This window comes from Theropithecus gelada, chromosome 1 (genome assembly GCF_003255815.1).
Source record: "Theropithecus gelada isolate Dixy chromosome 1, Tgel_1.0, whole genome shotgun sequence".
Classification (NCBI taxonomy): Eukaryota; Metazoa; Chordata; class Mammalia; order Primates; family Cercopithecidae; genus Theropithecus; species Theropithecus gelada.
Genome location: NC_037668.1, coordinates 152885839 through 152912168, shown reverse-complemented (window position 1 = coordinate 152912168; position 26330 = coordinate 152885839). Strand labels below are relative to the sequence as shown.

At 38.4% G+C, this 26330-nt stretch overlaps 1 protein-coding gene across 5 annotated transcripts in view; it reads right to left on the bottom strand.

The window, feature by feature from the left end:
- Positions 1-26330, bottom strand: part of NSL1 (NSL1, MIS12 kinetochore complex component) — a 55397-nt gene that overhangs the window by 5797 nt on the left and 23270 nt on the right. For 2 of the 5 annotated variants that reach the window (XM_025402706.1, XM_025402715.1), the window contains 2 exons: positions 7992-8059; positions 5442-7143 (listed from right to left, as the gene is read on the bottom strand). The exons of 1 other annotated variant lie outside the window; for it this stretch is intronic. In XM_025402706.1, coding sequence (XP_025258491.1) covers positions 6865-7143; positions 7992-8059 — 347 coding nt within the window. In that variant the 3' untranslated portion in view covers positions 5442-6864. Of the gene's footprint in view, positions 1-5441; positions 7144-7991; positions 8060-26330 lie in introns of those variants that run through there. 2 more of the 5 variants (XM_025402735.1, XM_025402724.1) reach the window with 1 other exon arrangement.

Genomic DNA, 26330 nt, shown 5'->3' with positions numbered 1-26330 from the left:
CTGCCACTCTGGCTGCTCCAGCTCCATGTCCTCGGACACACTACACTGCCCGAGGACCCAGCAGCTATAAGGGTCTCCACACCCCATCTTAGTGCTCTAACCAATGTCCATCTGACCGTTCAGTGCCCATGCTGTACTAATTGCTAATTCCCATCCTTTAGCCTCCCAGTGTAACTGCTCCAATTTTTTTTTTTTCTGAATTCAGATTCAGGGTTTTTATTATTATGGCTATATAAATATTGTTCACTGGAGAACTAATTTGTAACCCTGATTACATTTCTTTTTTTGTATAGCTTTCCGCCTTTACTGTAGTGAATAATTGCCTGATTTTTTGTTTCTTTGAACATCTTAATCATATTACAAAATATCTCCTTTATGCAATTTTCTTTTTCTTTTTTTTCTTTTTCTTTTTTTTTTTTTTTTTTGAGACGGAGTCTTGCTCTGTCGCCCAGGCTGGAGTGCAGTGGCCAGATCTCAGCTCACTGCAAGCTCCGCCTCCCGGGTTCACGCCATTCTCCTGCCTCAGCCTCCGGAGTAGCTGGGACTACAGGCGCCCGCCACCTCGTCCGGCTAGTTTTTTGTATTTTTTAGTAGAGACGGGGTTTCACCGTGTTAGCCAGGATGGTCTCGATCTCCTGACCTCGTGATCCGCCCGTCTCGGCCTCCCAAAGTGCTGGGATTACAGGCGTGAGCCACCGCGCCCAGCCTATACAATTTTCTTCATAGTTAACATTATCACTGGTGTTGTCACTTTTATTTTTTTCTGAAAATATCTCTTTTAGAGTCCTACATAGTCTTTTCTTTTTTTCTTTTTCTTTTTTTAAGACGGAGTTTCGCTCTTGTTGTCCAGGCTGGAGTGCGATGGCGCAATCTTGGCTCTCTGCAACCTCTGCCTCCTGGGTTCAAGCAATTCTCCAGTCTCAGCCTCTGGAGTAGCTGGAATTACAGGCATGTGCCACCACGCCTGGCTAATTTTGTATTTTTAGTTTTTGGTCAGGCTGGTGTCAAACTCCCAACCTCAGGTGATCTGCCCATCTCAGCCTCCCAAAGTGCTGGAATTACAGGCGTTTAAGCCACCGCACTCGGCCTACATCGTCTTATTCCAACCTGGTCTGCCTATTCTCCAAATCTGCTGATTAGTTAGTAGCCTGTAGACTTGAGTGTGCTGTGTTTTGGGAGCCTTAGTTTCCCAGATCCCATGGCTGCTTCTTTTTTGGCTTACCCTTTGTAATAGAGCACAGCCCCTGGTAGAACCCCCAAACGGGATGCCTTGAAGGTAATTTTTTTTTGATGCTTTGCATATCTGAGAATATCTTTTAGCTAATCATGCACTTGATTATTAGTTTGTGTATAAAATCTTAGGTTGTAAATCGTTTATGCTGAGAATATTGCTCCAGATGCTTCTAGATTTTAGGATTGTTGTTTAGTAATCTGATACCATTCCAATTCCTCTTGGTATTCCTCAGGTCTGGGAATGTTTCTTGTATTATTTCTGTTTCTTTACTCTCTTTTTACCATCTCACTCACCCTTTTAAAGTGTATTGTTCAATGGTTTTCAGTATATTCAACAAGCAGTCATGAATCACCATAATCAATTTAGAGGATTTTCATCACCCTCAAAAGACATCCCAGGCCAGGCACAGTGACTCACGCCTATAATCCAGCACTTTGGGAGGCAGAGGTGGGTGGATCGCTTAAGCTTACAAGTTTGAGACCAGCAACATAGCAAAACTTCATCTCTACAAAAAGATACAAAAATTAGCTAGGCATGATGGTGCGTGCCTGTAGTCCCAGCTACTTGGGAGGCTAAGGTGGGAGGATGGCTTGAGCCGGGGAAGCAGAGGTTGCAGTAAGCCAAGATAGCACCACTGTACTACAGCTTGGGCAACACAGCAAGACCTTGTCTCAGGAAAAAAAAAAAAAAAATCCCATACCCATTAGCAGTCACGTCCTATTCCTTCCACCCTCTCCATCTTTCCAGCCTTAGGCAACAACAGATCTAGTTTTTGTTTCTGTATATTTGCCTGTTCTGGACGGTTCATTGAAATGGAGTCTACAAAAGACAGCAGTCTTTTGTGAGAGGATTCTTTCACTTGGCATGTTTTAAGGTTCATCTACACTGTGGCATTTACCAGTACCTCATTTCTTCTTATTGCCAAATAATATTCTATTGAGTGGATAGTCACATTTTATTTATCCATTCATCAGTTGATAAACGTTCAACCTGCTGCTACAAACATTTGTGTGTAAGTTATTGTGTGAGCATGTTTTCAATTCTCTTAGGTTTAGAACTTGGAGTAAAATTGCTGGGCCATATGGTAACTGCATGATCTCTTTGATAATTTTGACTCTGCTGCTTTTTCTGCATGCTCTCTCTGGAATGGGTATCAGTTAGACTTTGAACTTTATGAACTTCTTATCTTTATTCTTACTTTTCTAATTTGCCATTTCTTAATCTTTGTGTTTTAGTTTTGGGAAAATTTCATTTCCTCTCCCAGCCCTCCCACTGAATTTTTATTTCAACTTTCATATTTTTAATTTTCAAAAACTTTTTCTTATTTACTGATCATTATTTAATAGCATTCTGGTTTTCTAAACAATGTATGATTTTCTCTTCTTTCTGGGAGTACAGTCATCATTCTGGGATTTTGCTTTGTATGTATCTATTTTCTTTGAGTTCCTTTATTCTCTTTGGTTTTTGTTTTAATTCACTTAGTTAACCACTATGCATCCAGGGCCCATCATGTGCCAGCAATTATTCCAGGTGGATGGAACAAAGATTCCTGCCATTAAGGGACTCACAGTTTCTTGGTCTGTCTTTGATGCTGGAGACTCTCCTCAAATATTTGGTGAATCCATTTTGTGCATTTTTAAAATATAAAACTTACATAAAATAAAGTACAGAAATTTTAAGTGTACACTTCAATAAAATTTTACATATGTATACAGCCATGTGAGCACCACTCAGATCAAGATAGAGAACGTTTGGCTGACCCAAAAATGTTTCCCATGCCATTCCTAGTTAGTATCTCCCGTCTCCCCAGAGGGAACCACCATGGCTTAGTTTTGCCCATTCTATGATTCCATACACAGTATGTATTCTCTTGTGCCTGACTTTGCTTCTTTTATTCACTATAGTATCTTTGATATTGATCCACATTGTTATAACAGTAATTTGTTCTTCTTTATTCCTATATTTCTTCCCTGATTATTTGCCTAAAACATTTCAAGACTGCTCAAATGGCACCTCTTCTACAAAGACTTCCATGACTTCTCCCCTAAGTTCCACACATACATATATCATACCATTTGCTGCATGGCATTATCATTGTTTGCACACTCATCCTCTTCACTGGAATATAAGCTTCCTGAAGACAACACTTGCCCTGAGTGTTTTCATTTCCTTTATCAAAAGAAGGAATAACAGTGATCATAGAGTACTCATATATGCCAATTATTAGTCTAAGGCCTTCACATTATGAACTCATTTACTTCTCAGAATAACACTATGAGGTAGGCATAATTATTATCTCCATTTTGCATATGAGAAAACTGCAGCACAGACAGGTTATGTAACTTGCCCAGTGTCACTGAACTAATAATGGTAGAACTGAAATCTGAAAGCAGATGATCTGGCTCAGAGTCTATGCTCTTTAAGATCTCTGACTTTTGATCATAGACAGGTTAAGTAACTTGTCCAATGTCACTGAACTAATAATGGTAGAACTGAAATCTGAACCCAGATGATCTGGCTCAGAGGCTGTGCTCTTAAGATCTCTGACTTTTGATCTGAGCAGGTGTCCAACTGTATGTGTTGAACAGATGAATAAATGAACGAAGGTGGATAGGGAAGATAGGTGTTCAATAGAAATCAAACAAATTCAGTCTTTTCTAAAAAAAGTACATCTTATAAAATCATACTGTTTGAAGCAAATAAAAAATTTGATTTTATTCACTTTGTCTTCTACAGAGCCCAAGCCATAAAGGGCCAGAGAAAGAGGTCTAGGATAAGATTTTCTATGGGCTTGTGTTATGGACTCAATGTTTGTGTCCCCCCAAAATCCATATGTTGAAGCCTTAACTCCCATGTGCCTGTAGCTGTATTTGGAGATGGGGCCTCTAAGGAAATAATTAAGGTTAAATGAGGCCATAAGGGTGGGGCTCTGATCTGATAGAATTAGTGTCCTTATAAGAAGAGACACCAGAGCTTGTACTCTGGCTCTCTCCATATGCATACACCGAGGAAAGGCCATGTGAGGACATAGTAAGGAGGTGGTCATCTACAAGCCAGGAAGAGAGCCCTCACCAGAAACTGCATTTGCCAGCACCTTCTCATGAACTTCTAGCCTCCAGAACTGTGAGAAATAAGTATCTGTTGTTTAAGCCACCCAGCCTGTGGTATTCTGTCATAGTAGCCTAAATAAACTAATGTAGATTTTGGTACCAGTTTTCAGAAACCAGCTTTGACAGTGTTCTCTATTCTTTGGGACTAGATTTAACCTTCTTGTGTTCTTCTTCTTCTTATTTTGAGACAGGGTCTCACTCTGTCACCCAGGCTGGAGTACAGTGGTGCCATCTTGGCTTACTGCACCTTCTGCCTCCTGGGCTCAAGTGAGCCTCTCATTTCAGCCTCCTGGGCGGCTGGGACTATAGGTGTGTGCCATCATACCCTGCTAATTTTTGTATTTTTTGTAGAAATGGAGTTTCACTATGTTGCCCAGTTGGGCTCAAGTAATCTGCCCACCTCAGGCTCTGAGAGTGCTAGGATTACAGGAATAAGGCCACCGCACCTGGCTATTTCTTTTCTGAAAGAGAATTTTAAGACCCTATTCAATCCAGGCTTCTTTTTATCATAGATCAAAATCTGATTTTCAATTTTCTCCTTCAACCTTTCCAGTTCCCTAAAACTACAGACTTTCTTGCTTTTAATCCTCTTAGCTTACTAGTTCTTGGCCTATGCAGAAATGCAACTTCTCCTCTTACACAGTATACTTATTCAATATTATTACTGCTACTGTTCATGCTTTTCTTAGTCAATAATGCTAATATGTACTGTCTTTCCCAGTGGTATTTCTATTTTAAACTCTGCTATAACTGTGGAGTAAAACTTTGGGCTCTCAAGAGGATTTCAAATCTCAGCTGTCTGCCTGGGGACTTTAAAATATAACCATTTTTTAAAAAATTATAAAAATTTCCAACACAAAGTAGAATACATTCATTACACAGATTCAACATACAGGATTTTTGTCACATTTCCTTAATTGATTCCTTTTCTTGTTTCTCTGCTGAATATTTCAGAGCAAATCTATCACATCATTTAAAAACTCTATGTAGCACAATATACCTCACTTAAAAGGGAGGAGGGACCATGTTCTTACATAATCAAAATGCAATTAGCTCATATAATAGAATTAACAATAATTCTTTTGTTTGGGGACCTCTGAAGTGAAACAAATCATACAGAATTTTAATACCATAAAAACGTTAGCACTGTAAGAATAGCAACATATTATGCAGTTTTAAACTGCAGTCTAGTATGTTCAGAAACGCAGGGTGCTGACCCACCCTCCAACTGAAGCTGAGCTCAGGAATGCCTAAGACAACTCACAAAAATATACAGCATCAAGATCAGTCTTTGTACATTATTTTAATGAAAAGCACGTGGCTGTGTACAAATATACAGATCTCAAATTGTAACACTGAAACACAAAATGCAGTAAAGTGGCTTTGTAAGTTTTCTTCGCCGAGACAGACCTTCTGGTGACTTCTGGTGAATCTAGACATTTATGATTATTAACATATAATAAGCAAGAGAAATACAGATTTTCCAACCTCATGATCAGTAAATTCATTTGAAAAATGAATGAAGGTATCAGAGTCATCAAAAGGGGAAACGGTAAGTTCGATGGCCCTGCCTACACTGTATAATGTAAGACACATAATAAGAGCTATAAGAAACTACAGTTAAATGTTAGAAATAAAGGCAATATCGCTTTCTCAGACTTCTCCCAGTGATTATATGCCTGATATATAAACATCTTCAAATGTAAAATAGTTCAATAATACAATACTTTGCCAGTGTATTAATCTGATATATATTTTGAACTGGAATGATCTATAAAGAAAGAAATAAGAAACCCTAAAAAGAAATCATTAGTTCCAAGTCAAATTATGTTAATGGTCTATAGAAAAAAGTGTGGGCAGGAAACATTGGCTACATGCCAATTTTTATTTCAAAGAGTAATGTTGCACAAATAATAGTCATCATTGTCTTACACAACAAAAAGTCCTAAAATTAATCTCACAAACCTAAATGAGCTGAACATGGAGTAACAAAGTCAAAGCCAGTATTATCATCTGCACATTAACTTGACAAATCACACTACATCTTTAAAAAAAAAAATGCTGCATCTGCTGCTGTGCAGAACTGATCACTACTTTTCAGCATGTAAATGAAAAATCATTATACAGCTCTCTCTCTCTCTTTTTTTTTTTCCTGGAAAGATGTATACCAGGGAAACACAACAGAATTTGTTACTTGTTAAATCCCACAAAAGCTACAAGGGAGCTGAGAGTTGATAGCACTTAAGGACAGTAAAAGGCTGCACTTTTAATATTTTTAATACCCACTGATGGGCTTTGTGTCAATATTTTTTAAAATGCTTTTTATTTACAATAGATAAAACAGCAAGGAAATACAATATTATATCATATCCCCGCACAGAGACACTGTATTTGTATAAATGAATCACTAGTAAAAGAGTTATTTCTTGTTTCAAATGAAGTCTTATCTAGGTATTAATTAGGCTGTAATCTAAATGTTGATGGCGCCTATTTTCAACTCCCAAAATAAACAGAAAGAGCTCATGTATCAAGATTAATTTTCTTTGGCCGCAATGGATACCATTTTCTCTGGGGGCAGTCTTTAGTTTGCTTTCTTTTCAGTACCACGTCAGAGGTTTTCCTGGAAGCAGTCTCTGTTGGTGTGGTTTCTATCTGTGTTATAAAATTCTCAGGTTTAGCATCTGGTTTCCTATAACAACCGGAAAAGACTTCTTGGTGAATCCTCTGGAGGTGGATAACAGGCTGCATCCTGAGAACTTGGGAAAATCCCTCTCCTTGTTCAATTAATGCAGGCAAGGACTTCAAACAAACAAACAAACAGTTATATTCAACATTAATCTCAGGCTGAAACACAGACAAAGATGGACACAATACTCTAATTTTTTTTTTTTTTTTTTTTTTTTTGAGAAGTCTTGCTTTGTTGCCCAGGCTGGAGGGCAGTGGTGTGATCTCAGCTCACTGCAATCTCCACCTCCCAGGTTCATGCGATTCACCTGCCTCAGCCTCCCAAGTAGTTGGGACTACAGGTGCGCACCACCACACTTGGCTAATTTTTGTATTTTTAGTAGATGTGGACTTTCACCATATTGGCCAGGCTGGTCTTGAACTCCTGACCTCAGGTGTTCTGACTGTCTTGGCCTCCCAAAGTGCTTGGATTACAGGCATAAGCCACTGTGCCCTTGCCGAACTAGGCTTTAAATGCTGGATCGTAGGTTACTTATGTGGGCAACCTGCTTAGCCTTTCTGTGCCTCAGCTTCCTCATCTACAGAAGAAATAGCAGTATCTGTCTCACAGGATGTAAGGATTACACGAGGCAATACATGTAAAGCAGTTGGATGGAGCCCATACCAATTATTCAATACATTTTAGCTGGTATTATTATCCAAAACTGTTCAGTGAACTGCTAACACCCAGAACACAAAAATATAATCAACCTTTAAAGAAGTCAGGAATATTACCTGGCACATAGTAGGCACCTGATAAATGGTAGCTATTCGGAGTGTTACTGTTGCTTAATACATTCATTAAAGATTTAAAAGACCGCTGAGAATCCCTGTTACAGCAGATTAAAAAACATGAATGTTGAATGCAAATACCTAGCCATACATTTTGTTCATTTTATAATTTTTTAGCACATAGCTTTTACCTTCATGGCTTCATTGATCTCCTTTGCTACTGCTTCCCCTCTGCATTTCAAATTTTCCATATGAGGGGCTGCAAAAAAATTGTCAAACAGTATTTTAGGTTTTTATCTAATAGCAAATCATGAAAGGCATATAGATGCTATCTGGACAAAAATCTGCTAGGATGATTCACCTCAGCTTAATCTTTCTTACAGTGAGACCATTATAATAATAGAGTAAAACTAAAAGTTATAAGCGTAAGATGGTAGACAAAATTCTATTGTGAGTAGTCATAACACTGTGTGCCCCTAAAAGAGAGTTCAATATTCATTCTATACATTACCTACCACTATGTTTAACATCTTTGAGCACTATCATCACATTTTTAAATAAATATAACCTAATACTTTTTATATTACTCTGAATTTTATAAAAGTAACATATATTTGATCTTAGAATATACAATCACACTGCATTGAGATCATGCCTAGATGGAATTAATCTGGAACAGATTATCAGTAATATTACTTTCTCTTTCCTTACTTCCTAATACATATTTTCTTCTTCCAATCTTTGTTATAAATGTTTATAGTTATTCCATAAGAGAACTGCATATTCAATGATACAGAAGGATAAAAATGTTATTAAAACTCCAAACAAAACCGAAAATAAGAAAAAATCATTCCATTATGAAATGATCTATGAATTAGTTTTTAGAAGAGTAGTTCTCATTAGAAATTTATTTGAGTCAAAGTAAGTATATAACTACGTCAGGAGGGTCACAGTTACGGGCTAGAAGAGAATGGTCAATAAGCCAGGCAAAATATTTCTTTCATAACTGCTCTTTTTCTTTTCTGACTTGTCTTAGGTTCATCTTTAAAAAGTGAGAACACATTCAGAGAAATGGAAATGAACCACAAAAACAGCTTACTGAAAGAGGGCACTCAAAGGAGACAGACAATGGAAACAGGATAATCTCAGAAAAGGATTTTTTTTTTTTTGGTATCAGAAATTTCCTTGGCCATTTGGTGAAACCTATGAACACCTTCTCAGAAAAATTTTTTAATATGTTTTTTAAATTGAGGTATAATTTATATACAGTGAAATGTATAGACAGTAAGTTCAGCATTCAATTGACAAGTGTATACCAAGACACAGGACATTTTCATCACCCCAGAAAGTTCTCTTGTGCCCCATTCCCCATCAATTTTCTCCATAAGAAGCAACCATTTATCTGATTTTAATCACTATATATATTAGTTTTGCTTATTCTAAAATTTCAGAATGTTTTAAAATAAAATTTAAAATGTAAGTAGAAAATTGTGATAGGTAATACATGTGCTTCTTTATTGATAATTTAAATAAAATTGATGGCATAATGATTACCATAATATAAAAACAATGAGTGTAAACAGTGTGAGGTATCTACAACAACAGAAAATGAAAATATCTGTGGCTTTAAGTAACAGAAAGAAAGTTAGTGATACTGATAACATCACCACTATTACCTTCATTCAAAATGGAAGGAAATGCTAAATTTCAGTTTGAGGCTAGTAAAAATAAAAATGTACTTTTTTTCCTATACAAGTTCACAGGAGGGTCCTAAGGACCCTTGCCTTGGAATATCATAATTTCTATTATTTACGATTTGAGGAGATTCTCCAAAAGTACGCAGGGGCATAACAATTGTTAAATTTTCTCTGTGGTATGGCAAATAAATAATTCATCCTTTGGTTCTCCTGTGGCAATATGGATTCTAGCCAGGCCCACACTTACTCTCTCTTCAAGCTTGCACACTTGTGTAGGAGCTATCCATTCAACGAACATTTATGATATATCTTCCATGGGCTAGGCTTATGATATGGTTTGGATCTGTGTCCCCACCCAATCTCATGTCGAATCGTAATCCCAATGTTAGAGGTGGGGCCTGGTGGGAGGTGACTGGATCACGGGGAGATCTCCCCCTTGGTACTGTGTTATGATAGTGAGTGAGTTCTCGTGAGAGCTGGTTGTTTAAAAGTGTGTGGCACCTCACCCCCAAAGCAGCTTCCTCCTGTTCCATCCATGTGAGGTGCTAGCTCTGCCTTTGCCTTCTGCCATGACTATAAGTTTCCTGAGGCCTCCCAAGAAGCTAAGCAGATGCCAGCATCACGCTTCCTGTACAGCCTGCAGAACTGTGAGCCAATTAAACCTCTTTTCTTTATAAATTATTCAGTCTCTGATATTTCTTTACAGCAGTGTGAGAACAGACTAATACAGCTGAGCAGTAGGTACTTATAATAAGTAAAAATGGTCCCTGCCCCTCAAGGAACATTCAGTTTAGAAGAGAGAAACACACAGGAAGTTCTTCAAAATTAGCTCAAACTTTTCCTGGGTAGTCTCATGTTTCCATGATCTCAGTTAACACATACCTCACTTCCTGCCTGTATGGACCCTGCCTTGCTACAGGCTCCCACTGGGTCCTGCACAGTTCTAGTACAATGCCTGGAAGACATCATTGCACTAATTTGTTTAGAATAAATTTCTCAACCCTATCAGACCCAACCCAACACCGCCCCCCACTTCAGAACATATTTTGTAAAGATCCCGTTACTATTCTAAAGCAAAATTCATAGGTAATATTTCTACACATATAAATAGAAATAAAGGAAGAAATAATATTCATCAAAATATGTACTTAATATGTTTAAATCTGCTCAGACCCAATTATACCAGAAAACATAATGAAGTACTCTCAGACTTGGGCCTACTTATAGTGAGTAAGCTTGGACTTAAGAAAATTTACATTTGAAGTCATTCTATACAGAAAACAGAAGATCAGAAGTATGGATGGAACTTGAATAAAACTTAATGTTACATAAGAAATAACAGATTAGATTTATTTGAATATAAGAGGAAGAAAAACTGAAACAAAGATAACATAAAGACAAAGTACTGACTGTTGAAATGGTGAAAATTAGGATGTACATTATTTCTACAAATGAGATGGCCTTATTAAAAGTGCAGTGTCAAAATTATTCTCTGTAACATGAAAAAGTGCAAGATTAAAGTCTAACAGAAAACATATCTCCTGCTTCAAAATTCCCATAATTTAGACTATAGCCAACATACACATTAACTTAAAAAGACTTCAGAGATCATACTGTCAAAAGGCGACGAGAAATAGAGGATGGATTAGGCAAAAATATTAATATAAGAAACTATAGAGATGATACGTGGCTGACTTCTGTAGTTAATCTGAGTAAGACTCAAGACAGGCAATTCAAAACTATAATTAGAATACTTTAAACATTTTAAATCTTCACATAATTTCTTATCATTGTGGTACAAAAATATAATTTTTAATATTTAGTTTGACAATAGCAAGTATACCTAAACCACTTTTGCTTTAAAAAAAATGAGATCCCGGCCGGGCGCGGTGGCTCAACCCTGTAATCCCAGCGCTTTGGGAGGCCGAGGCGGGTGGATCACGAGGTCAGGAGATCGAGACCATCCTGGCTAACATGGTGAAACCCCGTCTCTACTAAAAAAATACAAAAAAAAACTAGCCGGGCGTGGTGGCGGGCGCCTGTAGTCCCAGCTACTCGGAGGCTGAGGCAGGAGAATGGCGTAAACCCGGGAGGCGGAGCTTGCAGTGAGCCGAGATCGCGCCACTGCACTCCAGCCTGGGTGACACAGCGAGACTCCGTCTCAAAAAAAAAAAAAAAAAAAAAATGAGATCCCCGTATTTTGTGTGCTTCTGTTAATTCAGTAACATCTGGTTCTAGTCCTAAGAAAAGGAATCTCAAACTTTGTTACATATTTTCCATCAGCTTTGCTGCTTTTGCAATAACTAAATACTGCATTTAATTAAAATCCCTTTTAATTAAAATTGTCAGAAATGCTCTAAGTAATTCAATGTCATTAGGAAAAAAGAGGTATGAAAGTCTCAATTGAATCTAAAACATTTACTAATTAAATGCAACTCTAGCTGCAAAGATTTTTGTTTAACTTTGTGGGGTTTTTTTTCTTCTTTTTTTTTGAGACAGAGTCTCCCTCTGTTGCCAGCAGGGCGTGTAGTGGTGCGATCTCAGCTCATTGCAACCTCCGCCTCCCGGGTTCAAGCGATTCTCCTGCCTCAGCCTCCCGAGCACGCCTGGCTAATTTTTGTATTTTTAGAAGAGACAGGGTTTCACCACGTTAGCCAGAATGATCTCGATCTCTTGACCTCGTGATCCGCCCACCTCGGACTACCAAAGTGCTGGGATTACAGGCGTGAACCACAGCATCTGGCCTATTTGTTTTTTTTTTTTAAGCTCAATTTTCCCTTCCTCCACATGTTCATTAACAGGTTCCATGTCTACTTCAAATTCATGTGTCTCTTACTCTTAAATACCTTGTATATACAATCTTTAAATATAATCACCCTATCTTAAAAATAGCATGCATAGGAGTGACAGCATCAAAAATGGTGGCATAGGAGATTCCAAAGGCCTATCCCTCCACAGAAAAAAGCTGGCAAAATGTGTCACAATCAACTTTATCAAAAATCTGGAAAACAGTCGAGGGTTTTCACCAATCAAGAGAATGTTTAATCAAGGCAAGAGCAAGTGAAATCTGATAGGAGAACTTGGTGTATTTTAATTTACCCTTGCCCCATTCCCTTCTCCCTGGCTCGGTGGCAGTAATTCCCAGAGTGGGTTACTGGTGCTGGAGATAACAGAGTAGACTCTGCTCTCAAAGAATTGTTTTGTTTTGACCTGGTGAGTGGCTCTCTGAAGGACTAATGTAAAAGGCTTGCCTTTATTTCACCTGATTCGGAACTCTCTCAGGGTGGAAAAGTAGCTACTTGGAGGTTACCTGTTAAAAACATTGAAAGGTAATGAACCAGCAGATGCAGCATGGAGCACAGGAAATCAGTTGGGGCAAACAAACTGCTTGCTGAAAAGCTCCAAACAAACAGGATGGGAAGGCAAAGGCAGTTATGAACTGCCTGGCTGAGAGCTGAAGGCATATCCCAACATATACCTACAGAGTTTAATGTTTTGTTTTGCTCCAGGCATTTAAGGAAATCTCTGACAAATCACTAGCTGACTACTAAGCTAATGGAATGGAGACTTCAGTGACTACAAACAACAAAAAACATAGTATTTCCAAAAAAGGTTTAGAAAAGTCACTAAACAACAACTGACAACAAGCAGCAACGACAAATCCTGGGAAGATGGAATAATCTCATTTCTAGAGTTACCATATTCAAATATTTAAAATGTCTAGTTTTCAACAAAAAATTATGAGGCATGCAAAAATACAAGAAAGTATGGTCCATTCACAGGAAAAAAAGGAAATGAACAAACTGTCACTGAGGAGGTTCAGACACTGGACTGACTAGATAGACAAAGACTTTCCATCAACTATCTTAAATATGCTCAAAGAACTAAGAAATCCTAAATAATGATGTGTCTCACCAAACAGAGAATACCAATGGCAGACAGAAATTATAAAAAGGAACCAAAAAATTCTGGAGCTAAAAAGAATAATAACTGAAATGAAAAACTCAGAGGGGAGATGGGGAATGTTCAACAACAGATCTGGGCAGGCAGAAGAATCATGGAACTTGAAGGTAGGCCAAATGAAGTCTAAGAGATCTGTGGACACCATCAAGCCCATCAACACATGCATAATAAGGCCGAGTACCATAGCTCATGCCTGTAATCCCAGCACTTTGGAAGGTCAAGGCGGCCGGATCACGTGAGGTCAGGAGTTCGAGACCAGCCTGGCCATCGTGAAACCCTGTCTCTACTAAAAATACAAAAAATTGCTGGGCGTGGTGGTGCATGCCTGTAGTCCCAGCTACTCTGGAAGCTGAGGCAGGAGAACTGCTTGAGCCCGGGAGGCCAAGGTTGCAGTGAGCCAAGATTACGCCACCGCACTCCAGCCTGGACAACAGAGTGAGACTTCATCTCAAAACAAACAAACAATATATACATATATGCATATGCATAACAAGAGTTTCAGAAGGGGAAAAGAAGAGACGGGGCAGAAAAAATATTTGAAGAGATAATGGCCAGTAACTTCCCAAATTTGATAATATATGCATTTACACACCCAAGAAGCTCAACAAACTTCAAGCAGAAAAACTCAAGGAGTGCCACATCAAGACATATAATAATCAAACTGCTGAAAGCCAAAGACAGAATCCTGAAAGCAACAACAGAGAAGTGATTCATTACATATAAGACATCCTCAATTAGATTAACAGTCAATGTCTCATCAGAAACTATGAAGAACAGAGCAGCAGGAGGATATGGTTAAAGTCCTAAATCTGTCCACGAAGAATTCACTATCTGCCAAAAATATCCTTCAAAAATGAAGGTGAAATTAAGACATTTCCAGATAAAAATTGAAGGAATTGTCTAGGCATGATGGCTCATGCCTGTAATCCCAGCACTTTGAGAGGCTGAGGTGGGCAGATCACTTGAGCCCAGGAGTTCCAGATCAACCTGGGCAACATAGCGAAACCCCATGTCTACCAAAAATACAAAAAAATCAGCTGGGCATGGTGGCGCATGCCTGTAGTCCCAGCTACTCAGGAGACTGAGGTGGGTGGATCACCTGAGCCCAGGGAGGTTGAGGCTGCAGTGAGCTATGATGGCGCCATTGAGTTCTAGCCTGGGTGACAGAGAAAGACCCCGTCTCAAACAAACAAACAAACAAACAAAACAAAACAAAAAACTTAAGGGAGTTCATAATTAGTACACCTGGACTACAAAAGTGCTAACAGTGTGTCAGGCTGAAATCAAAGGATGCTAGACAGCACCTTGAACCCACACAAAGAAATAAAGAATACCAATAAAGGTAACTACATAGGTAAATATAAAAGTTAGCATTACTGTATTTTTGGCTTGTGACTTCTCCTTTTTTTCTACATAATTTAAAAGACAAATGCATAAAACAACAATTATAAATCTACATTCATGGATATACAATGTATAAAGATGAAATTTGTGACAATGACAACATAAAGTGGGAGAAACAGAGCTGTATAGAAGCAGAAGTTCTATACAGTATTAAAACTAAAGTGGTACTAATTCAAACTACGTTGTTATAAATTTCAGATGCAAATTGTAATCCCCAAGGAAACCACTAAAAAAACCCTAAGAATATACAGAAAATAACAAAAGTGGCACACTTCAAAAAGCTCGATTAAACAAAATAGAAGACAGTAATGGAGGAATTATGGAAGTAAAAAAAGTACAGAAAACAAATACCAAAATGGCAAAAGTCCTTCCTTATCAGTAAGTGTAAATGGATTAAACTTTCCAATTAAAGACCAAAGTTGGCAAATGGATACGAAAGACATGATTCCAACTATATTCTGTCTATAACTCACTTTAGATCCAAAGACAAACACAGGGTGAAAATGAAAAAATAAACTAAGATGCTCCATGCCAAAGGTAACCAACATCACACAAAACAGGCTGTAAGTAAAAAACTGTTACAAGAGACAATATACTGATGAAAGGGCCAATCCATCTAGAATATCTAACAATTATAAACGTCTACCTGACAACAGAGCCCCTAAATATACAAGCATACCTCATTTTATTGCACTTCACAGATACTGCATTTTTTACAAATTAAAGGTTTCTGCAACCCTGTGTCATGCAAGTCTTATCAGCACCATTTTTCCAATAGCATGTGCTCATTTCATGTCTCTGTGTCACATTTTGATAATTCTCACAATACTGCAAACTTTTTCATTATAATATCTGTTATGGCGATATGTGATCTTCGATGTTACTACTATAATTGTTTTGGGGTGTCAGCTTTATAGCAGAATGGCACCTGTATGACAACAAACTTCATCAACAAATATGTGTGTTCTGACTGTTCCACTTACCAGTTGTTCTTCGACCTCTCTCTCTCTCTCTCTCAACCCTTGGGCCTCCCTATGTCTTGGGACATAACAGTATCAAAGTTAGAATAATTAACCCTACAATGGCCTCTAAGTGTTTGAGTGAAATGAAGAGTACAGGTTTCTCAACTTAAAAGCTAGAATGATTAAGTTTAGTTAGGAAGACATGTTGGAAGCCAAGACAGGCTGAAAGCTAGCCCTCTTGTGCCAATTAGCCAAGTGGTAAATGCAAAGTAAAAGTTCTTGAAAGAAATTCAAAAATCCTAGGGCCCTTGTGAATTAGGCTAAATTGACTCTGCTTGTGTGCTATAAATTGAACAAAAAAAAAGCCTAGATGACGGCACACTTGTTTACAGCATGGTTTACTGAATATTTTAAGCCCATTGTTGAAACCTACTGCTCAGAAATTCAAAATTTTACTGCTCATTGACAATGTACCTGGTCACTCAACAGCTCTGATGAAGATGGACAAGGAGGTGAATGTTTTCATGCTTGTTAACAAAACATCCATTCTGTAGCCCATGGATCAAGGAGTAATTTAGACTTACAAGCCTTCTTATTTAAGAAATACCCTTCATAAGGCTATAGCTGCCATAGATCACGATTCTTCTGATGGATCTGGGCAAAGCAAATTAAAAACCTGGAAAAAATTCACCATCTTAGATGCCATTAAGAACATTCATGATTCATGAAAGGAGGTCAAGCTACTGACATTAAGAGGAGTTTGAAAGAAGTTGATTCTATGGATGACTTCGAGTTCAAGACTTCAGTGGTGGAAATAACTGCAGATGCTGTGAAAACAGCAAGAGAACTGGAATTACAAAGTGGAGCCTGAAGGGATGACTGTTGCAAGCTCATGATAAAATCTGAACAAATAAGGAGTTACTTCTTATGGATGAGCAAAGAGAGTAGTTTCTTAAGATGGAATCTACTCCATCTGAAGATGCCATGAACATTGCTGAAATGACAACAAAGGATTTAAAACATTATTTAAATTAAGTTGATAAAGTAGTGGCAGGGTCTGAGAGGACTGACTCCAGATTTGAAAGAAGTTCTACTGTGGGTACAAATGCTATCAAATGGTATCACATCCCACAGATAAATCTTTCATGAAGGGAAGAGTCAATTGATGTGGCAAATTCATTGCTGTCTTATAAGAAACTGCTTAGATGAGTTGCACAACTTTATGAATGTGCTGCCAGTGAATCATACAGTTCAAAATGATTAAAATGGTAAATCTTATGTGTACTTTGCCACTGCCACAACAAAAAATAAGCATCCATATGTGTGGTAGTTAGCCTTCAAGAGGGCCCCTGTGGCCAGGTGCGGTGGCCTAGGCCTGTAATCCCAACACCTTGGGAGGCTGAGGTGGGTGGATCACTTGAGCCAGAAGTTCGAGACCAGCCTGGCCAACATGGCAAAACTCCATCTCTACTAAAAACACAAAAGTTAGCCAGGCATGGTGGTGCGTGCCTGTAGTCCCAGCTATGAGGGAGTCTGAAGCACAAGAATCGCTGGAACCCAGGAGGTGGAGGTTTCAGTGAGCTGAGATCACACTGCACTCCAGCCTGCGTGACAGAGCAAAAAAAAAGATCGCCCCCAGTGATCCTGCCTTGTGCAGGGTATTCATGCTTCCTTGTGCAGTCCTCTCCCACAGTGTACTAGGTCGACCTGCATGACCAGTAACTAACAGCTCAAGTAATAGTAAATCACTTCCAAGATTAGGTTATAAAAAAGACTATAACTTCTGTCTTGGGTATTCATTCATTCATTCATTCTCTATGCCTTTCAGATCATTCATCCTGCGAGAAGTAGGCTGACACGTTACAAGAAGTTTATGGAAAGGCCCGCACTGTAAGAACTAAAGTCTCTAACAACCAGCCAGGGCTGTACTGCCAACAACTATGTGAGTTTGAAAGTAGATTTCCTACAGTCCCAGGTGAGCCTTGAGAGATAACTGCAGCTCCAGATGACATCTTGACTACAACCCTGTGAGAGCCCTATGCTAGCACTATCCAGCTAAGATGCTATCAGATTAATGACCCTCAGAAACAGTAAGAGATAACACATTTATTGTTTTAAGCAGCTCAAACTTGGGATAATTTGTTAGGCAGCAATAGATAACTAATACAACATGAGAGCAATATATTTTCAAAGGAATAAATTTAGGCCTATCTGAGGTAGAAATAAAATTCCTAGTGAGATTTATTTTCTTTTTTCTTTTTTTGAGACAGGGGGTCTCACTCTGTCACCCAGGTTGGAGTGCAGTGGCGCGATCTCGGCTCACTGCAACCTCCGCCTCCTGGTTCAAGTAATTGTCATGTCTCAGCTTCCTGAGTACCTGGGACTACAGGCGCATGCCACCATGCCTGGCTAATTTTTGTATTTTTTGGTAGACATGGAGTTTCACCATGTTGGTCAGGCTGGTCTCGAACTCCCAACCCCAAGTGATCCTCCCACCTTGGTCTCCCAAAGTGCTGGGATTACAGGTATGAGCCACTGTGACCAGCCCTACTTTCAAATAATATATGATTGTAGATAACTACTATAATTTCTTCACTTCAATGTGATTTATACCATCTTCTTGCAGTTTCAAATATATCTAATGATATGATAACATCTGTTAAACTTTTACTTATCACTCATTGAATATTATGTAATATAATAACACTATAAAGTGTTGTTAGGGATATGGAACAACTATAACTATCATACCTGCTGTTAGAAGTATAAATTGAAATAGCCACTTCAGAAAACTTTTTAGTAGTAGCTAGAAAAGCCAAACATATGCCTACATGTGACCCAAAAATTCTATTTCTAGATATATATCTATGAGAGATGAGTATAAATGTGGTATAAGGATGTTTATAGTAGCTTTATTCATATAGCCAAAATCTGGAAACAAACCAAGTGACAATAGAAGAGAAGAGATAAATTGTCTATAGACACACAATGGAATACTACAAAAACAATAAAAAAGAACTTCTGCTACACTCAAAATGTGGATGACTCTCATAGAAATAACACCGATTTAAAGAAGGTAACACAAGAATGCATACTGTATGATTCCATTTACATGACGTTCAAGAAAAGACAAAAATCTATGATGATGTAAGTCAGAATAGTGGTTATACCTGGTAGAAATGGTATAATGACTAAAAAGGGGCATGGGAAACATTTTGGGGTACTGGAAATGTTATACAGGGTATCCATAAGGCTGGGGAACAGGATAAATATGTGTTAGTTACATTTTCAAATAATATGCTCAATATCTTTTTCTTCAACCTCAATATATTTTGCAAGTAAAACACTTCTAAATTTAAAGCAATGGCCCCAACTGTGAATATTTTTTAAAATACAATAAACACATTGTTTTCTTTATGCTTCCAGGTTTTTTGGACACTCTGAATTGTATTTATTGTATACGTGAAAACATAATAGGCACAGTATTTAAAAAATATAACCAATACACTGTTTAAAAATAAGTTTATCCTATATTTTCCAACTACACAGATACTCTATTTCTAGATCATGGTGGCAGTTACATGTGTGTAGGTATATGCATGTATATAAATTCATATTATGTTACATTTACATCATAAACTGTACATTATATGTTATACTGTAATATATGTGCACACACACACACAAATGAACAAAATATTTCTTAACATTTAATATGAAAAGTTATCTTTTATGAATAGGGTAAGGTAAAATATTATTCTTCATTGTTATTACATTGTTTACATTACAAACTTTACAAAATAATCCATCACTTAAGGGATTCTGGGTTTTTTTTTTTTTTTTTTTTGAGACAGGGTCTCGATCTGTCACCCAGGCTGGAGTGCAGTGATGTGATCACTGCTCACTGCAGCCTCAAGCTCCTGGGCTCAAGCGTCTCACTCTGTCACCCAGGCCAGAGTGCAGTGGCACAATCATAGCTCACTGCAGTCTCAAACTCCTGGCTTAGCCTCCCGAAGTGATGGGATTACAGGCGTGAGCCACTATACCCAGCCTACACTTTATTTTTTAATTAACAGCACTGATAACTATATTCACTGATTTGTGAAGCCTCTCATTAGGATTCTTAGAGACTAAGCGCTATCAATGACCAATACAAAGAATTCCTAAAATATCTCATGCTACCTTAAAAAGAAAGTTGTCTATAAACTCACATTGCTGAACAATAGCTGTTTTCTATCGGTTGTACAAGCAATGACAATGTAAAAAGTGCTGAGTAGTATGGGTTTGTGTGTAAAATGAAATTAGGTCCTAGGCTGAATAATTATAAACATATTTTAACACATGAATGTCTAGTGAGATATTCTAAAGTTGTGCTGGACATATGAGACATCTAGTACGCCTGGCCCCTGACTACAAAGCGCCAGCTATACTTTCTCATTAATACGGCAACCAAAAACTTTCTTTCACTTTTTCAAAGGGTCCACTAGAGGGCAGTACTAACTCCAGTGAGAACCCTGGCATTCTTACTTCCCTTCCAGAACTCCCTTGGGAACGGGAACCGCATTCTTTTAATCTTAGAATCCCTAATGTTGAACAGAGTGCCTGACGTGTACAGTAGGTGTTCAATAGTCGTGATGGACCAAGGCTATGAGAGAGGGTGCCATGGAGGCACAAAGGAGGGGGAGATCAATCTAACAAGGGAACTGAAGGGAAAGGGAAATCTTCATAGGTGATGTAAGAAAATTGCCTTAATAGAGGATTTGGTGCTAGGTGAGCTGGGGGTCTGTTGGAGTAGGAGGTGGGTGGTAGAGGAAGTGCTACATCAAAGACAAGAGAATAAATCAAGAAAGAGGAGAAAACAGGAAACCAGGAAACACGATTCAAAACATGAGAGAAGGAAGGGAAATTCCCAGGATGATGATGAAAGGAACAGGCAGGACAAAAGTTTTGCACCAGGCCTAGAGAGCAGCCAGTCCAGACTGCAATAGGAAGATGGAGGGCTCCCAGAGAAGTATCTCCAAGGAAAAAGTTTAAAAATGGATTTGAGAGAAAACCTTAAGTGTTTGCCATATTGAGATGAATTTTACAGTTCTGTCAGACACAACAGAAAACAAAGCAAATAGAAAAATACCTGTAATCCCAGCACTTTGGGAGGCAGAGACAGGTAAATCACCTGAGGTCAGGTTTGAGACCAGTCTGGCTAAACCCCGTCTCTACTAAAAATACAAAAAATTAGCCGGGCATGGTGGCAGGCGCCTGTAATCCCAGCTACTAGGGAGGCTGAGGCGGGAGGATGGCTTGAACCCGAGAGGAGGAGGTTGCAGTGAGCCGAGATTACACCACTGCACTCCAGCTGGAGTCACAGAGCAAGACTCTGTCTCAAAGGAAAAAAAATAATAATAAAGCAATTATTGTTCCAAAAGGGGCAGAAAGCTATTTAAGAAAGAATACACTCATAGTAATAATTATCTGACTCAGGAACAAAATAATAATAATTACCTGACTCAGATTGAAGAACACTTATACAGTCATAACAATGTAAACATGAGATACTGATTTTTTTTTTACAAGAATGAGAGATTATAAGTGAAGCTACTGAGTATAGATTATTCATTTGAGAAACTTAGTTATAAAAGGAACAAGGGTACAAGGAAGAAAAACACAGTGGCATGAAAGCTTTCCCTACCTGTTTCATGGACAGCCCATTCCTATAGTAGTATGGGCTGACATACGTTCTTAATCAATCTTACCCAATTTTAGCAACCCTGGGAGGCAAGTGGATTTCATCAGCCTCCTTTTGTAGATAAAGAAACAGAAGCTGAGAAATGTATCTAGACTTGAATAAGAACTCACATCTCCCTCCTAGAATCCAAAGCACACACTCTTCTACATTCTATAACTTTCTAAAATATTGCTTTGTCAGGAATTATACTGTCCTCATAAGAATGTAAGTTAACTAACGGTAAAATTAGCTTCAACATAATGAAAATCTCTTGAAATAAAAATAGTTGTGCCTGGTAAAGAATTAAAACATTAAAACTCTAGAACAATCATAGAGTTAAATGTTTTAACTATTAACTTTATGGTACCTTTTTTCTTTTTAGTTAAATGAATTAAGTCCTTTGCATTTAAAACTAAGTAGCACCAATAATTTTATTAATAAAACCATTTTTTTAAGACAAAAGAAAGAAAACACATACAACTAAAAATGGTCACTAAATATATTAATATATTGTCTGTAAATGCATGAAAAAGCCATTTTCCAACAATATCTGCTTAGGAAATTTCAAAATACATATACTTTTCACTCCTTCACTCAAGATTATTCTAAATGATTTTTTTCACAGTTTGCAACTAGTAAGAGCATACAATACTCCTGATATACAAGTACGTGACTTAAGACTGTCTCACATACAGATGGCTGGTCCATGTCATGCAGGAGATGGGATGGGCTTTCTCGAGGACCATTCTCAATGCCTTCTCTCTAGCACCTCATGACACCACTACTTACCCTTCTCACCACCAACAATGGTGTTAAAGGAGCCAAACTATTCCATATAAAATCCTACTTAAATGTTGTATAGTGGAACTAATATGCATCTGAAATATGATTTTCCTAATTTTTCATCATAAATGTATAGTATTTCAGCTACACTATAGATTAAGGTTTAGTAAGCCTGTAAAGGGTTGCTTCGAAACATATTTATTTGTTTATTTATTTATTTATTTGTACATTTTTTTCCCAGTAGGAAATGTATGTCAAATTCCAAAACTCAGACTTATATGAATTTTTAAAACATAACTATTTGTGAGTGGCTACCTGTAAATATTGTGACAGTGGCTTAAGCAAGACAGCATTATTAGGAAAGAAGAGGAACTGCCTCTGAGTCCTCTGCTTGTAGGGTCAGCAAAAGAACTGGAAGTATCATTAAGTTTACCATACAGAAACTTAAAATAGCTCCTTGCCATCGCTACGTGTTTAGTGAAGGACAGGGAAAAAAGGGAGTCTCTTCAGTTAATTTCAAAGAACTTTAAAAAAAGACAATATGGAAGCAATTTTTCATTACAATAGAATTATAAAAGGTTGTAACTGTCAAATCAGACCACATCTTATAGGTAGACAGCTCATCAGTAGATTGCTATAAGGACATTTTTAAAAAGAGTTTGCTCTTAAAAATGTGGAAGTTAGGCACCCTTGAAAACACTGCCTTCCCTAGTCACTTGCTTTCTAAAACATAGGGAAATGAAAAAGTGGAAATGAAAGATTGAGTAATCAACCTAGTTTTGCTTTCAGGTCACTGTACTGACTAAACTAGGAAACATGAACTTGCAAAAGCCTGCCCAAATTCAGAAATTCAGCAAAAAAAAAAAAAAAAACAACTAAGTGAGTACTTCCTTTCTATTTCCAACGTATTTTATGAATACAAACAAGCAAACACGCACAGCATCGGATGTGTGGCTTCTACTGGTTTCTAAAGAGGTAACTAAGCCATTAGAACCAAGAATTGGAAAGCAGCATCCCTGGTGAAAATGAAACCAAAAACTCAGCAGTGATTTATGATTTTCTGAAATATAACCCTTTGCTACAATTTATAGAGATGTGTTGAACCATTGGCTCAGTAGATGAAATCCTCTGCAGCACACCCTCCCACCTACACCTCACCACTTCCTTCAGTACCATGTTGCACCTCTCTTAAGGCACACTTTCCAACTCCTGACCCTTGCTTGTATTATCTGGCCTCAGCCAAGTTTTTGACATTGTCTTGCAATGCTCCTTCCCTCTATTACTCACTCCAAAACAGCTTCTGTGGTCTTTTATTTCATGAATATCAAGCTCATTCTTGATTTAAGAACTTTATTCTAGCTCTTCCCTCTGCTTGACAGCTCTTTTTCTTGATCATCACCAGATAAATTCCTTCCTGTTAGTACCTCAGAAAAGTGTTTCCCCATCACCTAAACACACCACCCTAAAGCACTGATGTCACTTATTTATTTTTATACTTATTGCTTTTCTTCTCCCACTAAAATATAAACTATAGAGTAAGAACTTTGTGCTGCTCACTAATATTACATCTTGCACATTGAGAACTGTTCTGTCATGCTGCAGACATTCAATATATACAACTGAATGGACAGATGAGTAACAGTCACTCACAATGTATTTATTGGGCACGCTGCTATATGCTGGCTATGTATAATATAAATATAATATTAAAAAACTCATGGAGCTTTCAGTTTTGTGAGAGAGCATAAACAAGAAAAAAACCACAAATACTTACAAGCTATAACAAGTGCTATTAAGGAAATAAACAGGTGTCACCCGGGGGGAGTATTTTAATGAGGGTGGTTAGGTAAGATCTCTCTGAGAAGCTAACATTTAAATGATAAAAGAAAACTGGGAAGATGTCAAACTTGGGCGAGGGGGCATGCATGTGTGACAGCGAGGCACTTTCAAAGAACTGAAACTCTGGCAGCAAACAGGAAAGTGCCTGAAATAAATCTGGAGAGGTAGGTAGTGGCCAGATCACCTAAGGGAATGCTAAAACTCTACAGTTTAGGATTTTAAGCAGAGTTTAGGATTTTAAGCAGAGGACTGAAAACTGATTTGCATTTTTAAAAGTATCTTAAACTTCTTAGTCAAGTTGATTTCAGAAGTTCATAAAACTCCCTTCCTTTGTCCAAAAGCATCAGTGAATATAGAAAATTAAAATGACATATCCTAAAGCATACACAAAATAAACATTTCAGTGAACCAGAAAAAAAGAGAAGAGAAAAAGCTGCAAGTCAGGCTAAAGCTGCAGGCCTACTGGTAGGCAGAAGTAGCCAGGAATTTGCCTCCTACAAGATAAAAGGTGTTCAAAGTGCTCCAGAGGAACAGGAAGCAAAGAGTCAGCTTCACTGTTTGAATACGAGGGCTAAGACAGAGTTTAACCACCCTGAAAAGGAGGCTGAAAAAAACTGCCACTAACCTGCCCGGCGCAGTGGGTCACACCTGTAATCCCAGCACTTAAGGAGATTGAGGTGGGTGGATCACGTAAGGTCACGAGTTTGAGACTAGATCGGGGTGTCCAATCTTTTGGCTTCCCTAAGTCACACTGGAAGAATTGTTTTGGGCCACACATAAAATACACTAACACTAATGACACCTGATGAGCTAAACAAAAAACACATTAAAAAAATCATGTTTTAACAAAGTTTACAGCTGGGCATGGTGGCTCATGCCTATAATCCCAGCACTTTGGGAGACTGAGGTGGATGGATCACCTGAGGTCAGAAGTTTGAGACTAGCCTGGCCAACATGGTGAAACCATGTCTCTACTAAAAGTACAAAAATTAACTAGGCATGATGGTACATGCCTGTAATCTCAGCTACTTGGGAGGCTGAGGCAGGAGAATCGCTTGAACCTGAGAGGTGGAGGTTGCAGTGAGCCGAGATCGCTGCACTGCACTCCAGTCTGGGCAACAGAGTCTCACTCTGTCTTAAAAGAAAAAAAAAAAAGAAAGTTAGTTTACAAATTTGTGTTAGACCACATTCAAACTGTCCTAGGCTACATATGGCCCATGGGTCACAGGTTAGACAAGCTTGAATTAGATCTTTTATTTATTTATTTTCCAAGATGACAGATAAGAGGCAGTGTTAGCATGCCTCTCCCGCTTGGAAGGACAGAATAGTGGCTAGAGAGTCACACTGTGAATTTTCTTTTTTCTAAGAACGACCACAGGAAGATGGAAAGAACCCACAAACCCGTTGAAAGAAGCAGCAGGCTGGAGCCTACTGCACGAAGACAGGTGAAAAACTAAGTTCCCAGAGTGTAAGCAGGAGAATGAGCATGTCTCGGAGCACACATCCCCACCTGAAACTCTGGAAACCCAGACCATGGGAGAAAGCCTTAACCCTACCTAGAACTGGAATGGATTTAGTCTATGTGAAACATAAACGTAGATGCAGCAGCATGAAGTGCCTTGTAGGCATTCCCAGTCTCTAGCATGAACCGACGGAAGCCATTCCTGACTATATCTCATGGGGCACTCGGAGAAGCAGTCAATGAGTTCAGGGAGGGGTCATAGGGTGAAAGAAGCTCCCAGGTGAATTTTGTAATATAATCTTGAATAGGGATGAGCTCTCTTGAACAGAACCCATAGGGTGAGTGTAAAGACATGAGCAGAGGAGCTGGGCATCCGGCCTTATGGGCAGATGGAGAGGGGCATGGTTATGGCCTTGGGCAGGTCTGAGTTCTGTGCGCAGACTGCCTGGATCTAAATCCAGTGAGCGAAGCACTGCGGGAATGAGACCAGCCTCACCAACTGTGAAAGAGCTGGGTGAGGCTCACTGTTGCCCACTACTCTCCACTCCCTTTGGGAACTCTTCTATGCAGCAGATGCAGTTAATTACTCTCTGGAACATTATCCCAGGAGCCTGAGGTCTTAAAGAAGTTCTAAGAGAAGTTCTGAATCTTGAAACAAAAGCTCTGACATGAACCTAAATAGAACCTCCTGAAAGCAT